This window comes from Labrus bergylta, chromosome 21 (assembly GCF_963930695.1).
Source record: "Labrus bergylta chromosome 21, fLabBer1.1, whole genome shotgun sequence".
NCBI lineage: Eukaryota > Metazoa > Chordata > Actinopteri > Labriformes > Labridae > Labrus > Labrus bergylta.
In genome coordinates this window covers 22,233,747-22,251,717 of record NC_089215.1, presented here as the reverse complement: position 1 = coordinate 22,251,717, position 17,971 = coordinate 22,233,747, and the positions used below count along the sequence as shown (strand labels likewise).

The 17,971-nt window shown below is 38.0% G+C and overlaps 2 protein-coding genes across 3 annotated transcripts in view; one reads left to right on the top strand and one right to left on the bottom strand.

Annotated features, from left to right (window-relative positions):
* LOC109986774 (SH3 and multiple ankyrin repeat domains protein 1) overlaps positions 1–4,781 on the bottom strand; it is a 54,210-nt gene extending 49,429 nt beyond the window's left edge. The window contains exon 1 of the mRNA XM_065949604.1: positions 4,365–4,781. The gene's annotated coding sequence lies outside the window, so the exon portion shown is untranslated. The remainder of the gene's footprint in view (positions 1–4,364) is intronic.
* A 4,338-nt stretch (positions 4,782–9,119) lies between these two features.
* LOC109986740 (titin) lies at positions 9,120–17,438 on the top strand. 2 transcript variants are annotated; one of them, XM_020637516.3, is made up of 8 exons: positions 9,139–9,326; positions 12,851–12,889; positions 13,072–13,296; positions 13,388–13,663; positions 14,524–14,802; positions 14,905–15,126; positions 16,096–16,209; positions 16,287–17,438. In XM_020637516.3, the coding sequence occupies exons 1-8, from the start codon at positions 9,290–9,292 to the stop codon at positions 16,643–16,645; spliced, it is 1,551 nt and encodes a 516-aa protein (XP_020493172.1). In that variant the 5' UTR covers positions 9,139–9,289; the 3' UTR covers positions 16,646–17,438. The 2 variants fall into 2 exon arrangements, with proteins under 2 accessions (XP_065805795.1, XP_020493172.1); XM_065949723.1 differs by lacking the exon at positions 14,905–15,126 and having other exon boundaries at positions 9,120–9,326.
* Positions 17,439–17,971: the final 533 nt, after the last annotated feature.

Sequence of the window (17,971 nt, the reverse complement as noted above, 5' to 3'; positions counted from 1 at the left end):
TACCATACATATTACATTTAATTCACTCTTAATCATAAACTGTATATCTGTATCTGTGTATAAAGGTTATAAGAAGGTATCTTATTTTTTATGGTCAGCAGTGGTGGTCATATTTGAACCAAAGGGGATCAACTAAAGTTGCTGTTAGTTTGGTTGGTAAATTCTATCTGTAGTAACCATGGTAACTGTCATACAGTATCAATTGTGGGTTTTTTTAAGGTTTACTTTTTGGCTTTTCATGCCTTTATTTAGAGAAAGGACAGTGGATAGAGTCAGGGGCGAGAGAGTCAGTGAGCGACATGCGGGAGAGGAGCCAAAGGTCGGATTTGAACCTCGGCCAGCCGCTTGGGGAGTTAAAGTCTCCGTACATGGGGCGCGCACTTCTCACTAGGCTACATGCGCCCCATCAATTGGGATGTTAAAATGGCTTGAAAATAAACTAACTAGAATGTCTTTAAGTTCTGCTAATGGCTAAACAAACCCTTTTACCAATTTGCAAAGACAAATAATGCTTTTATCATCTATATTTTGTTATTGGGAGCATATTTTACGAAATGAATATCTTGTGTTATCCAAGAACACTTGAAACTTGCAGGTGAGACCATACAGTAAACATAATGAGAAAATGTTAACTGGGCTTTTAATTTAAGTGAGTCAAGTCTTATATTAGACTGATCAGTCAATTAGCATACTTAGCTGTTAATGCTAACACTACACATATGTCAACTATTATTACCCACATTGTAGCTATATATCTTATCTTATTTATTTATGTTGTTGCTCTGTTTGTCTTTATTCTTCTTCTTTCTGCATCTCCCTCTATCCCACTTTCCAAGCCCAACACAGTTTCTGCAAACGGCTGTTCAACATGAGTCTGGTTCTGCCTCGAGGTTTCTGACTCTAAAAAGAAGGGTTTTTTTGCCGCTGTAATTTCGCTAAATGTTGCTTAGTGCTGTGCTCATGACGGATTAATGTCTGGTCTTTGTAACTAATATAACATAGAGTAAGGTCCTGAACCTGCTTTAGAAAAGTCTCTTGAGATCACATTTTTTTATGAATTGGCGCTATACAAATAGAGGTGGATTGATTGGAGTGCAGCTGTGAGACTGTCACTCTTACTTCATTTAAAGTGTCCAGTTTTGTTTAATGTGTGTTGATTGAGGCAATTGCAGAAAAAAGGATCTCACACAGGTAGGATGTATGGCTCTCTTCATTCCCCCGTTAGACAGGTGAAGCTGAGGGCGACATATGACTGGCTTTGTTTTAGTAGGTGTGATGTCTGGTGTAGATTCATTGTGAGCCTGAAGTCCTCTCACAAAATGTTCCAAGCTTTGCTAGCAGCCTAGAATACGGTGTACATTGTTTTTATTTAGCCTTTCCTCCCACCCTTCCTCATAACTACTGGCCTCCCCACGGGCCCCACTTTGGAAATAACTGTCTTAATCAATAGTGTCTTTAAATCAACCCAAATTGGCTAAAGAGCCGTCTAGAAACAGGAGCTGGTTAGTGTGTTAGTTAGTTAGTTACATCAGCAAACAGTGATGTTAATGAGGTGAGAAAATACTACTGTTCCAACTGTTTCATGTCATGAGGTAGCCATAGATACTTAACGCTTAAAACAGTGGCGATATAAAAGCTGAAGACGACATACTTGTGTTTGAAAGTCCCTGTGATCATGCGTTGGATCCAAGTTGTTGCATTAGGAGCCATCTGTGCAAGAAGTGTGGCTTCATTTTTCACTCATTAACTTCAAGTTGTGTTCATAAATTGTGAAGCTGGAGCTAAACTTTGAGTTCCTCATAATGGTGGATGTGCTGCAGTTTGCTAGCTTTTTTTTCCCCGTGGCTTACGGCAATCCTCCAGATCTTTCCCCAGGGGGAAATCTCCCTCCATGTAATAATGAAAAGCCTGCAGAGTCAGGGGAAACTGCTCTTCTCTCATGTTCCATCTTAATGAGCACAACAACAAGACTCTCTCAGTTCCACAAAAATAACTCTTCATTAAAAAATCAAATTAGACGATCATTTCTATTTAAACATTGAGTTATGACTTAGGGGTTGTTTATTGATGACACTTTAAATGTCAAGTCTGTGGCGTTCATTTTCTGAGACTTTACACTGTTTCTCCTTGAATTCATAGTAAATGAATAATTGAGTATGGAAATGTTTTTAATGGGAACATTTGTAAAAAATGTTTGCCTATATATTGTTTTTGTGTTTGCTCCTTACAGCTATAGCCTAGTTGAATACTCCAATGGGACTTATTAAAGGAGCATTTTGCTGTGTGCTTCATGGACACAGAAGTGGCTTGCAGTTTAATAGAGCCTGGCTGTTTTGCTCCACCACAGTGAGCTGTCATTGGAAGTATTCCCTCAGCATGCGTGTCTTTTGCCCTACACTCTTTCCATACCAAACCCAGGGGAATAACTGGACCATATAGCACTGTCACATCTGCTGCACAGACTGGCCTGTTTTTTTATCGATTCCTGCTCTTCCTGCGAAGACGGAAGAGGACAGAACAGGGCCGGTCAGGAGAGAACAGCATGACACAAGACAGGACAGGAGTGGAAATCGGTGAGACAACTCTGTTGGACATTTTCTTAATCAGAGAGACATCTCCGACCGGACAGCTCAGCTTCCTCCCCAGTTCAGTATATATTCCTCCAGTCCTTCATCCTCAATTGTTTCATAATTCTGGCATTAGTCACAGATTACAGTATAATCACCCAGTCCACTCTCTGGTGATAACGTCACAGGTCTTTGGTCCATTATGACCAATTGTTCTGTGTTGTTTGAAAAGCCATTAATCTTAGTGTGCCCCCTCTGCTCTAAATTGGCTGCTTATTCTTTTCCTCCCCCAAATGAATTCCCCCAGGTGCACCTCTCCAGGAGCAAAACATGCTTTTAAAGCCAATGTTGCTTGTTGTGCATTACACTGTGTGTGTGTGTGTGTGTGCGTGTGTGCGTGTGTGCGTGTGTGCGTGTGTGCGTGTGTGCGTGTGTGCGTGTGTGTGTGTGTGTGTGTGTGTGTGTGTGTGTGTGTGTGTGTGTGTGTGTGTGTGTGTGTGTTGGTCTTTGGAGGCTGTGCAAAGTCAATTAAGTTGTAGCTAGCTATCGTTTGGAAGAGCACAAAGCTTGAACACACTGCAAGGTGTTAGCGTGTGTCTTCAGGTGTTTGTGTGTGTGTGTGTGTGTGTGTGTGTGTGTGTGTGTGTGTGTGTGTGTGTGTGTGTATGAGTCAGTTCTCTGGAGTCCTTAGAGAGTTTCCACCTTTCCTCCAGCTGACAACATAAATACCGCGGACAGGTAGCGATTTTGACAGGTCGTAGCTGAAGAAGTGTGTGAAATGTGGGTGTTGATGAGCTCTCGTTTTCATTCTTTCTTCATTATTGTCGACATTTAAAACAATCCCGCAAGTGTCTATATCAAGTGTTTAAATAGGTTTTACACAACATTAGGTTTTTATTCTCCAAACTCCCGGAGTGATCCAATTTTATTTTATCTACCTGAATAATCTCCCCCCCTCCCCCCTTTTTCTTCTGCAGTGCATGTATGACTTTATTACAACAGGTCATGACCTACTTTGTAACTGTGGGGGAGCTATACTGTTATGTACAGTTCATTATGACCATGGGGTAATCTACATGAAACAGGGTCTTAACTAGTCCCGGGGGATTTAATTATGACCATATAGTTCCGATTCAGCATGAAAGCTCTCGTTTGAAGAAATGAACTTTTCCACCATCGCTGCTCATTGTGTCTGTTAGAAGACGTCCTGTAAGTGTGAATGTCACCTCTAGTGTGCCTTTTTTTTACAATTTGAATTTCATCACTTACAAGCAAACACATCTGCATAGCCTTTATCACAGCCGCCTCATGCTGCAAACCATAACTACTAAAGCTCCTGTGCACTACAGCGGAGCATGACACTCTTACTGATCAGTCCTAAAGCTGTTCTGGAGTGATATGTGTGATTATTGTGGAGTGTCTGTGCAGGCTCTGTGATGTTTGCGATGCTTTCTCTGTCCCACTTTGCTCCCCTCTTCCCACCTACAGAAAAACATAGGACCCCAGAGGATGAGACCCCCCCCCCCCCCATCCACCACCATCCCCCTTCTCTGCTACAATTACAGCAGCACACATTTATTTTTATAAAACACTGACTATCACCCTGATCATTTCTTCATTATTCATTTGCACAATACTTCTTTTGATTTCAGTTCAAAGTAATCACAAACATCTTTATAATCTGTTATAATGTGTCTTATAATGAACTCTCTCCATTACTTTGATTGTGAGGTGAACAAAGATACTGTTCTCATACATGTTAACTCTAACTAAAAAATAAACAATCAAAGTAAATACCTTTTTTGGGTCTGCAGTTCAGGCTGTGTTGCTCCTCATTTTATCCGCAGTGACCTCCTTGATAAGCCACAAAAAGAGTTAAAAAAGGAACCAGAATTAGAAAAAAGAAAAGAAAGATCCAGGTCATAAATTAAGGATGAAGAAAAATAAGAAAAAAGCAAATAGCTTTTTTCTAGTTTAAAAAATCACATATTCATGCCTTGTGAATGTGCATCGGTGTGAGGCAGCCTGAGCCGCTGTACTGTGCAGCCTCTCTTTCTCTGTTTCATTCACACACTCACACTTTCACCTGCTGTGTGCCCCGGTAGAGCCGTGTCTCTCTCTCTCTCTCTCTCTCTTTCTATCACACACATTCATGCACTCTCTCTCCAGCGTGGCGCACTCTCCCCCATCTCCCTCGCTTCAGCTGATCTCTCTCTCCTCCGCTCCCTCGTCCTCTCTTTGTACTTCCACAGTGTAGCGACTCTTCACCCTCTCTATGACGGCTTCTTGTTTTTCACACTCAAGAGCTCTTCTGTTCAATTATCCCCAATTTTCTCCATCAGTCTCTCCCACTCTCCGTCTTTTTTTGCCTCTCAATGTTTCACCATATTCCTCCCTCGCTTCCCTCTCTCTTGCTCATTATGGCCGTCACTCTATCAATCCCACACACACACGGACACACTCATTCCATAATATGATTCCCTCCCTTTTACACCCCCCCCCATGCATACATTGGATGGATTCAGGCCACTTCACTTCCCCCCTTGTGTCTTTCTTGAGATGTGATCCGACAAATAAAGAAAACACTGCTCAGGTTTTTTTTTAATTCATAAAATATCTCTCTATCACCTCTGCAGTCCGGATAAAAGATGGTGACAGATATTACTGTTACAGGTTGGCGCCGTTCATAAATCCATCAATGAAGTGACCGACCACCGCTCTGACTTTGAACAAACTTGAGGGGAATGATGCACTGTCATTTAGAGAACCTATCCCCATCAATCACTGCTACCCCTCCTGGTATCTCAGTGGAGCTCAATGGCACTTTGTTTTCTATGAACACAGCATTGAAAATGTTGTTTCTCTTGATAATCCAAAAAAACACGCTTTACTTTAGTGCTTTACACGTCATCATTTACCCTCTTTTTTGTATGGAAAAAAAGTTACTGCTGGACTGTTGATCGAGTTGATGAAGCTTGATTTGAATATCTCACTCTGCTGGGGGAGCTATAACTTAAGTTTTTCAGTTGAACTTCCAAACTCCATTGGATCTGCAGAGTCCCTCTGCACCTTTAAGAAAAAGCTAAAGACCCAGCTCTTTCATGAATACCTACTAACTTAATGATGATGGTCTCCATATTATTGATGATGATGATGGTAATGACGATGGTTTTTGTTTGATAACGACGACTTATAAGATGGTTTCTATACTGATTAGAGCTCTCAAGAACTGCCCTCAATGTTGTGCTTTGCCTCTGGTCACTTCCTGTCAGCACCTGTGTGTCCAATCAGACTCAAAGCTGATCGTTTGCTCTTACTTTGTTTAATTTTTTCTAGATTCTTTTTTCTAGGTCCCTGCTTGTGTTGTACTTACTCTCTGGAGTACATCGCTTTGGATGAAAGCGTCTGCTAAGTGAATTGTAGAAGTCTTGATAGAACAAACTGACTGGCCTGATGAAGACGTCTTAACCAAGACCAAATAGAAGTGGACCAGATCAATTTTTTTTCTCCCTGATACTGATTCAGATACCTGAAATCGAGTCGAGCATCAGCCAGAGTTCCCCTTTTAATACTACAGCGATGAAAAATATGCCTAACATTTGGAGGATAAACACGAATTGCTGATATTTTGCTAGTTTTGACTAACATTACGTATTCTGCTAGCAACATGCTGTCTTTATTTTTGTCACAGGATAGCTTAGTTGAATCAAGCTGATTTTGTGGCAAATCATTAATGGAGGTATATCCTATCTTCTGTATACTTCATTTCATCCATTTGAGACTGATTCCTCCATCCACACACTCTTTAGTTCCAATGGTAAATCTCTGTTGGGACACTGAACAAGGAAAAGAGCATTTCTTTGGTTTGGATGAAATGTTTGATTCATTTTTATTTTAATTTTTTTAGGACAGAATCATTTTGTTGAAAGGTTAGGTTGACTTGTTTTTGTCCTGGATTTATGTTTAAGGTGTTTGAATACAATACAAATGATTTTCTTAACACTACACGAGTCTTGTTAAGAGGTTATTCTTTACAATGAACTTTATTCGCCTCCTTTATTATGAATCATGTTACCCAGTGAAGTACCATGAGTTACTAATTCTCTATTTGAGGATCAATTTTGATGACTATATTATCTGCAGACCTAAAGCTATGTATGCTACGCTACCAAGGAAAATAATTAAATGTTAGATATTTCCTACATAAAGAACACTACTTAACATTACAAAAAAAATCCCCTTTCTAGACCATCATTAAACACAGACTGAGACACCTGTGTGACCCTACAGTGTTTACAGAGCAGAGCACAGCATATCTCGGCTGTGGCTCAGTTGGTAGAGTTGTCACCTCTCAACCGGAAGGTTGAGGGTTTGATCCCCAGCTGGGCAACATGTACGTTGTGTCATTAGATAAGACACTTAGTGTTAGGCAGAGTGTTTGAGTGAAGTCTGTCCTTGTGCTTGCTCTATTGGTGCTTTTAGAGCCCATTGAAGAGAAGGCTTGCGGACAGAGGAAGACGAGTTTAGTTGAAATACATTAATGCACACAGTAGTGCACTCTTTAAAGAGGAGTTGTGCATGAATCTGCCGGATCTAACCTTTTAAGGACAACATGGCATCTGTATTGAAACCCTTAGAAAGAGCCCTTGTGGGTGCTCTCCTTTGTGGGTGCTCTCCTTTAATGGTGCACCTGTGCACGGTGTAAATTCATCCCACTTACATCTTCTACATTTACAGAAGTACGATCTCATTCTGAGGAACTAGCTTTCCTCTTGCTTTCTGTGTTAGCGGCTCTCATGCCAAAGGCAAGGAGAGAAAAGTGGGTCACGGGCAGATGGAGCAAACATTAGTAAGATTATGCTTCCTACTTTTTTCTCTGTGTGTTTTAGTGATTCAAGTTTCTTTGCTTTGAGTGAAGTAGAGCCTGAGAGGAAAGGAGAAGAAAAGCAGAGGAGGAGGCAAGAGAAGAGGGGAAGAAGGAGAGAGCAGATATTGATTCATGAAACAGAAAGCATGGATAAAGTCTTGCTGAAAATCAATGGCCCTGAATCATAAAGGGATGTCTCAGTGCACTTCAAAAGACTTCCAAAAACATGATTAAAACAAGTCAAACAACAGAATAAAATCGTTTCAACACACAGTACTTGTGACTGGCTTCATTATTGCAATATTTTCTCAAGACAAACTGACTCTGACTGGTCTCTGGTGGCAACTTCATGTAACTGCAACAGTGACCTTATTCATTCATTTTCATATTGTGTGCCTAGTAACAGATCTTAATGTTTTGCTACCATGACTCTAAATGTTCACACCTCAGACAGGCCCAAACGGTTACACTGTTTCCTGTTGACCTCATCACATCATGACCTCAGCCTGCAGTTCTGAGGAAGTAATCTTGCAAAATGTGTTTTTTCACCAGTGAAAAAAAATCAGCAAATGTGTTGACAACTACTCCTGGTTTTCCTGACGAGTTGGCTTTGGGATGTTTTAGTCGGTGTTTGCAAACATGCATGCGGTTTTTTTTTAGGGGCAGAAGAGGAGTCAGTTTAACATTCATTAAAACACAAGTTCTTGTTTCACTTATTACAGGAAAGCAGAAGTTGCAGACCAGAGTCACATTTCAGTTATCGGAAATCAGCAGCATCTCCTTTTACACCCAGAACCCACATGTCCTCAAATGCCCTGCACACAGAGAGCTATATTACTAGTTAGTGTGTGTATGTGTCCACATACAACTTAACACAACTCATCTAGTCACTGCTTCCTTCTCTTGATTTTGGTGAGAGCTCAACAGTTTCACATGAGAAACCACCAGCAAAGTCTCCCTTCAATTCTCAGAAACCATAAAACCAGCAGAGGGTCGGTTCAAATGCAATATTGTAACTTATAATGTTGTGAGTAACATCAACAACTAATGAGTCTAACAAAACACACTAGAACACAGAGATACATGAGGATAATAAATGACAAAATAAAACAGGAAACACTGAAGACAAAACTAGGAAACCATCAACACTAGGAAACATTAACACACAAGGGAAACAAGCAACACTGAGATAAAACAGGGAAACTCAAATACAAAACCAAATCATGACATTGTCTTTAGAAATGATTTTTGGAAAGTCTCAGACCCTTAGTTGGGATTGCTTTGTCATGTTCTGTCAATGCTTTTCATGTCAGCTCTACACGCCAGTTTGTCAGGCATCCTACTGTAGCATCTTTCTATACTGAATCTTGAGCTGCACACTTAAATAGCTCACAAGACGTCCTGAATAAGTTTGTATTATTATTAAAGCTTTGTGGAGTAAATTACCGGTAAATGAATTCTGTCTCTATGTCATGTCAGTTATTGTGCAATAATAAATCACAAAGTTGAGTAACTTCATGGGGTTTCATAATGTCTCAACTTTTCACGTCCTTCTTTCCCTACCAGACACCGTCTGAAAATGCACAAATCAACTTCTGAGAAGGCGACTTTCAGTTAGATTCTAAGAACACGACTGAGGGAGAATATTGTTGAAGGGAGGAAGCTTAGCGTGCATGAGCATCTACAGTAAAGTTTTGTATTTGCAACACCTCGTGAGATCCCTCCTCCCACTCATCAGCAACTTCCTAAACATGACTTAAACCCTTAATAGCCAGAAAGTATCCAGTCACTTCTCAGACTGAACAGTCTGTTGTTGTTTCTCTTTCCACCGTTACTGCGTCAGTCGGGCAGGGCGATGAAGGGAGGAACACAGCTGCTGCTGCTCCTGGCAGGTAAAAAGACTTTTGAAACATAAATAAGGGATAGCTGGGGTTAAAGATAATTTGGAGATTGTATTTGTATTCTTACAGGTATTTATTATTTTTCAAATGGGATGTGGTTACGTTTGAAAGTAATGCACACAAATGTCTTATTGGTTAATTTAAAATCACTTTTAACACTTTGTAGTGTATGAAGGTGTATAAATGATAAGGACATTAAATCATACAATTAAGTGTTTTTTTAAACATACTGTAAGACGTCTTTTAATAACCCAAGCTTTTATTCATTCAGTCTATGAAATGACCCTGCCCTTATCTGGGACAAGCGTCAACATGAGACGGACTTAAAGAAAATATAAATTATTTAAACCCATGACCAGCAAAGATGGGAAAGAACAACCTTTTTTTTAAATTTACAACAGAAAGAATATTTATTTGTGTACAAAACGAGGATATCGGTTACCAAATTAAAGAATAAATCCCTCATTTGATTTTGCTTTGTTAGACAGTGTGCAAACCTGCTTCATGGCCTGTACACATATGAGCATTATTTTGTCTTTCTTGGACAGATGTTAGAGTTCCTCTTTGATTTCGGTGTCGTGCAGATTTTTCTCCTCATATTTGATCCACACACCTTTGAACATTAAATCAGAGCGGCCTCTTAATAAGAGCGGCCTTTGATTGTAAAAACATGTGGCAACACCAGACCAGTAAATAGGACTGGACCTTAAAGTGGTATGGGCTTTTTTTTTAGTTTGACAGTATATAAAAAATGTTTACATTTTCACTCTTTTTTTTAAACTGAATTGTCTTACATTTAATCAATGTGCTCAAGTTTGGCCTACATAAAGCTTACAGAGATTCCCTTTGATAACCCTAAGTGGTAAGTCAGTGCAGATTTCATCATCTCTGGACAGGACAAACTGTGTATCAAACTAAATCAGAGAAACAACAGTACTTTTTGATTTAGCTGTAAGATTATGTAGACTTAAATATTGAATATCGTTATGAAATCTTGCAAGTCTCCGTTATACACTTCTATAAGTAGGCGAGTCACATAAGCTCTCGTATGCTATTAAAGATATGGTGTTGACAAGTATATTCCCCGGAGACTCACACAAAACATCCCAATAACACATTATATTTAGGTTAATTAAGAATCTGAAAATATATTTCAAGCTTTGGGAGGAATGTTAGATATGATATACAAACTTCTGGAACACTATTTATCCATTTTTACCAAGATGTATATACAGGCTTCATGTGGACAAACAGGCAGAGCTCAAATCACAAAGTTGTGACATTTCCTAACAGGACATGATGAAAGAGAAAGTTTTTTTATTATTATTAAGATTTATGTTTGGGCTTTTGTGCCTTTATTGGAGAGATATGACAGTGGATAGAGATAGAAATCAGGGAGAGAGAGAGTGGGGATTGACATGCGGGAAAGGAGCCACAGGTCAGACCCGAACCCGGGACGCTTGCCCGAAGGACCGCAGCCTCCACACATGGGACGCACGCACCATCCACTTCGCCACCAACGCCCCGAAAGAGAAAGTTGATCAACAGCTAGCAAATTTTTATAGAATAGAATTAGAATTGAATAGTTTAATTTGTCCTTTTCAGAAGAGGTTTGGTTTTTAGTGCTCTTCCGCTACGACAGTGTGATTATATCAACAACAAAAAAAACATGGCGAGGATACTCTGAGGTTTCTCCTTGTTAATTAAATTAAAAATAATAATAATAATAATAAAATAAAATTTAAAAAACGCCCAGCTCAATGATCATGAAACTTGGTGGAAGGACACAGCGTGGCCCGAGGGAAAAACAGTTACATTGACAGAAAATCTGGTACCACATTTGATTCATGATTAAGTTATTTTGGATAATTTCAGAGTAAATATTTCTACTTTGTGAGTGTTTTTTACAACAAGCTGATGAGGTCAGGGCATTTTTTTCAGTCAGAGGTTTTATATTAGCACATCTCCATCACACTAAAAGGTTTTCTTGTTTTACAATTGTGTTTCCTGTATGGGAAATGTTGATAACATAAGAGTAAGAAATAAAAAGACAGGTCAAATAAAAGCATTTTGATATTCTGCCAGAAGTCCAGAAGTGTTATTTATTTTAATTTGTCAAAATCCTTTTAATGACAAAAACGTACATTTCATCTCTTGTCATTAACTTTTGTTTCTTGTATCATAAAGTCAACTGTTCTCTATGATGGGGAATATTTTTGTACAAGTTTATCATATGTGTCTTATGTAGGTGTTGATTTGAGTTTCATTACAAAGTCAAAATAAATCTCATTCTGATAACACACATGGATGAAGCAGGAATAACAAACATATATTTATGAAAAAAGATTGATTTGGGATATGTCATCAACACTTAACAATGTTTTAACTGATCATGTAAGAAATTAAGATTTTTGCTTTTCATTCTTTTTGGATAAAATTATTGAAACTGACGATACACTCGATCAAAAGACTTAGAAAAGATTCTTCATAATGACTTTTTTTAATAAAGAGCCAACAAGCTACAGATTGGCTTTAGGGGGAACTCCACAGCATATCACTGCACAACAACAAACTACAATAGGTTACCTTCATTGTTTACAGATATTAGAATTCAATAATAAATTGTTAAAATGAGAAAAAAAAGAAAAAAAGCTAGAAATCTTTGTTATTTATATGAAATGATGTTCTCATATTTTTCAACCTCACACTAAGTGCATCTCAAACTTTTATTGATTCATTATGAATGACTTTGATCAGAGTAAATGTAATTTAATTTGTACAGCACTTTGATTGAAAGCGCTATATAAATAAAAGTATTATTATTATTATTATTATTATTATTATAAAAGTTTAACTTTTATTTCTTCCTTCAAATCACTTCAGGGTGGCGCTGGTTTATCTCATCAGCTGTCCTTTATTATAAAGCCCAAAAATAATCTAAAAAGTAATATGTCTGTGTTACACTGAATATTCTGACTACATTTTTGTCAAAACTGCAGCTCTCAGCTGATCTATTTTTTAGAATCTATTTTTTTTAATCTATATTGTGATCTCTATCTATTTTTTTGTACATTTTTAATTTTTCTTTTTTTATTTAAATTGTACTGTGTTCACTTTTTGTTTGCAATCTTTGCTCTTTGCTGCTGTAACACCGTACATTTCCTCTTTGTGGGATAAATAAAGGATTATCTTATCTCTTATCTTCTTATCTTATCACTTCAGATACAAAAACAAAAAACAAATGTATAGCTTCCATGGGCAGCAATAGATACTCTAAATGAAACAAAATGAAACTAAAGAGTTGGTTTCCACATACAGAGAGTGCATAAACTGAAAACATGTGTAACACAAACAGAGAGTTATCTATAAATGTTGGCAAATTAAATTGGATTCTGCAAGTCACCAGTTTGAATATATACGCTGTGAATGGCAGACACTTTTATGTGTTTTATTAGTCATTATTTTATTTTTTTATAGCAAAGATTAACTTTTTTTATTTTGTTATTTTCTTACAGCATTGGTGCTCCAGTCCAGATGTCAGCAAACGCCAAAAGGTAATCAGCATTCACACATCTGCAACAGCTTCCTTCTATTAGCATCAAACTGCTGTAAACTGTCAGCAGGGGGCAGCAATCCCCACGTTCTAGGGATCTTTACTATTTCTTGTAACAACACAAACTGTGTGAGTACTCCTACAGTAATATGATACTGTATGTCTTTTTTCCTGTCTTCTTAGTCAGTCTGTCGCCTACATTTACCAAGATCTACTCTGGTGACACTTTTTATCTGAGATGTGAGGGGAGCGCAAGTCAGAGCGGAGTGAAGTGGTACTTCAATGACACAGAACAGATGCAGACGAATGAAACCTGGAAGATTGCGGTTGCTACCCCATGGCACTCCGGCTCTTATCAATGTGAAAGCAACAGGCAAACGAGTGACAAAATCACTATTAACGTCCTTGGTAAAGTATTAAAGCTCAAACTGCTGCAGATGTGAAGGGTCATATACTACCTTTAGAGATAATGGTATAATGTGATGTGTTTACCATTCAGGATACGCTCCCAGTGCCTCACTCATTATCAGGACAGGCCAGCCGGTGATGCGGGTCAACGAGTCAGTCATCCTGCAGCTCGACAATGAAGACGGTCTGAGGGGATGGCACTGTGAGGTCTACAGGGGAAAGACGACAAAGTATATCAAGCTGAAGTTGCAGGAGGACAGTGTTAGTCTGGACTTTCAAACTTCCCAACTAACTGTTCCTGAGACTATTTTCTGGTGTATGAATGGAGGTCAACACAGGAGCAACCAAATCACAGTCCGTACCTCAGGTAGGCCAGCTGTTATGTGATACTAATACTGTTTTATTACATTTCCTCAGCAACAGACAGACAACATTCAGGGGATTTTTTTGTGTAGCTTTCATCACAATTGGTAACCAATGTAAAAATGTAATATTTTTACATTGACATGTGATACTTCATGTAATATATCAGCTCAAATGAAACATAATAAATTACACGTCAAGTTTTTTTTTTCAATCTCTCCATTTCTGAATTTGCTGATTTGGGAAGAAACATGTAGTCTTTATATTAGTCTTAGAAATCGTTTTTTTCTCAGTCCACTGCACAGCTCCTACATTACACCTTTTGTACATTTTGTGTTTTTTATATTTTATATTCTACATTTTTAAATTCTATTTTATATATTGTAATATCTTCTTATACTGTATTATTTAAGTTGTTGCTAGTTCTGCTTTATTTCCTTGTTAATTGTTTAGCACCAATACACCAAGTCAAATTCCTTGTATGTGTAAATGTACTTAGACTTAGACTTTCTTTATTGTCATTCAAACTTGTACTTTACAGTGCAGATAAGAACGAAATTTCGTTGCATTTGGCCCGTTGTAGTGCAGATTAAAAACAGCAGCATGTATTTACATATAAAAAATAAAAATAAGGTGCAGATATAAATAGATATAAAAAGAAAAACTATGAGTAAAAATACTATACAGATAATTATATTGCACGTTATATTGTTTTTGGCACTAAACTTGGCAATAAACCCCGATTCTGATTCTGATTCTGATTCTGATTCTGATTCTGATTCTGAAATCATGTTGGGTTTTTTTTGTATCTTAAATTTTAGGAATATAACTAATCCAACATTCATCATCTTCTTCTTCTTCCAGAGAAAACGGTATCACTGGAAATGTACCCTCTGCCGGCTGTAGTCGGGGAGAGTCTGACTCTGAGGTGCCTTGTTTGGGGCACGGATCAAATCAGCCAGACTACTTTCTACAAAGACGGTGTAATGTTAGTGCGAAGTGATGATCCAACCTACACAATCCCCAGTGTGACAGAATCTGCGAAGGGAAGATATAAGTGCATGTCCATCTTCACATACAAAGACCGCACTGCTGGGCCTCACTACAGTGAGAGCTCTGATGATCAAGATGTGCTTGTCCTAGGTAAGCGTCTGTCAAACACTGTGTCTTCTGCATGTAATTTCTTGTTTTTTTCTCGTCAGCAGACCTTTTTTTAACATCCATCACCTCGCTTGTTCTTTTCAGTCCCTCCTATGAAAGCCTTCCTCTCTGCAAACGTTGGCATGTCATGCTCCTGTCCACTTTGCCCCACTGCAAGCTCCTATAGCTGGTACTTTAAGAGCGATGATAAGCCATGGACACAAGTGTATTCCGGCCAAGGATTCATGATGCCAAAAGATAGTGGTACCTATGCATGTAGAGCTCTGTGGAGCACCGGGAGATCTTATCTCAGCAGCAGTTTTGTTTGTAAGTTCCAGTTTATTGAACTGATGTCGTCGCCATCAGTGTTGTCTCAAGTTTGCTTGGAGAATTGAAATACTTAGAAATGGGAAACTGTGTTTAGTGGATGTGGAGTTTAAAGGACCAATGCCCTTATTAGGCTGGGTGGATGGATGGATGGATGGATAGATAGATAGATAGATAGATAGATAGATAGATAGATAGATAGATAGATAGATAGATAGATAGATACTTTATTGGTCCCGAGGGAAATTCAAAGCATCCAGTAGCAGGTTACAAAGACGTACATGACATGAAACATTTGTTACAAATTAACCACAAAACTGCCCCCCCCCCCCCCCCCCCCCCATATATATATTAACCTGGGAAAAAGATTTAAAGAATACCCCTAGATGAATCAAACTTAAACTGTGAAATTAAAAATAGACTTACACAAGAAATGTACATAACCCGTGCAGGGATAAAAAATATATGTGAGATTTAAAACAAGAACCTTTAAACAGTTGAGAAAAGAAATCTGTAATTAGACCTGAATATTAAAAAAAATATGCTGACCTGAGGGTAGATCTAACAAACAAAACTTTAGAGTTGCATTATGGGATTTGTAGGATCCAGTGTGTTTGGATCTGCACATTTATTTGGGAATAATCTATTTCAGAATAACTCTTTATCCAGTTAAATTTCTCAGAACTGTTGAATTGTCGTATAGGTGGAAAATTCACATAGAAACGTTGTGTTTTCATCTTAACCAAAAATGTAAAGATTTCAACCACCTTTCAAAAATTGCTTTACAAATAATTAATATACTCAAAGATCTCATGATAATGTTAATGTTAATAACTATTAACTCTGACCACTTTTTTTTATGGCACTAACGTGAGACCAATTCTTTTATACTGATGAACCCTGCTAATGAGAGTGTGACCTATAACAGAACTTCATACACTAAAGATTCAATGCATGCCTCTTCTGCAGATCATCCTCCAGTCAAAACCCTCTTCCTAGTTTTGGTCTTCCTGCTGTTGGTTCTAGGTTCGGCAGCTGTAGCAATTGCTTTCTATATAAGGTACAGGAAGAGAGCTGCCACAGGTATGGATCTAGTACTTGTTTTCCACTTTTTTTAAGTACACTTAATGCATCATGTAACACTTTATTTTTGTTTTTAGGAGCAATTTATGAGGATGTGGAGCGCAAAAAGGGTGATAACGATTACGAGATGTTGGGTCATGCTCAAAGGGAGGGTGAGTATGACACCCTGCACCCCGAGGCACCGAGCAGACAGAAGAGAGAGGGTGAATATGAAGCACTGAAGAAAGAGGAAATGGAAGAGGGGGTGTACCACACTGTGCAAATGCAGGCGGCAAGTGGAGGAGGGGGAGAGTATGAACAGTTGCAAAAAGAGGGAATGGAAGAGGGGCAATACCAATCCCTGAACATGGAGGGTGCAATCGGAGGAGTGGAAGGACATGAAGCATCAGGGAAGAGTGACAAAGGCAGAGAAAATGAGACGGAGGAGGAAAAGTAAATAATTACAAAGTTATAAAAAGGGAAAAAAGGGTCAAAGATAAATTTCTTGGCAACCAGCAAGGTCCGTAATGTCAGTTTTGAAATATATATAACAAACAATACAGAAAGAAAAGTTATCTATCATCACAATTAAAAAAATGAAGACAGCATATGCTTGTTAGTTTCATAGTATAACAATTAGCAATTGGAAATAATTATACCATAATGCCAATTTCTATGCACTCAAGCTTTCTGGCAAACTTGATCTGTTAAATGCTTTTTCTGCCCCTTGATATTTATCATACAAATACTTTCACTGACTGCAGTACACATATGGTCAGGCTTTGTTTCCGAGTCTTTTTTTTGTACAGTACGAACAATAACTTAAATAATGAGTGATATATGATTAGTATATAACACATACAATGAGTTCTAACTATATAAAGCTCTTACAGTGCTGAAAAAAGGCAATGTAAGTTCATCTTTATGTAGCAAATACTTAGTTATTACTTACTTATGTTTCTTTGTGAAGTCAAACAGGCTACTGGTGTAATATTGTATAATTTCTACTTGTGTGCACAATTTTTGCTTCTTAGTGACATGTCAGTTAAATTTGCTGTAAAAATGTAGTACTTTAAAATAGATATATTTTGTTTAATTATCTATGCTATAATATATATGTTTTATTCAATGTAGTTGTTTTTATTTTATAAATCACTTTATGTCAATATATAATAATGTCAAGTACATTCACAAGCTATGTTTCTTAATGTTTGTGGAGCACAGAACATGATTAAAGCCAAGTAAGCCAACCAGGACGGTGTTGACAAGCTCTTTGAAGAAAGGCACAGACAAGGTCAGTTCATTAACAAGACCAGACAAACATGTTCAACCTCTTAGTGATTTGGTTTGTCATGATGAAACTTACCATCACGCTCTTTCCATCATGACTCGACCCTCTTTGAAGAGTTATCTCAGATTTCAAGTCATTCCTTCTCTCCAATTCACTTCTATGGCAAGACAAAAGTAACACTTAGTGCAACAATTTTAAATTAGAAATCAATACCTTTTTTACCTTAAACATTTTTTTTTTGCATAAAACCAGGTTCAGTTACACATTTGTTGAATTGGGAGGATTGTTTATAGGGAGAAGTGAGAGCCTACTGGGTTTTTGAATGTTTCAGGGGGAAAAAAGAAAAATGTTGACTGCATCCTAATTGCACTGTATATCTTGAACTTGCTTTAATAAAAATATGTTGAAAAAAAAACAGGTTCAGTTACACATTTGAAATGCCTACTTGTATATTTTATGAAACGCTACATTTGAAATGACGGTGGTGTTCAA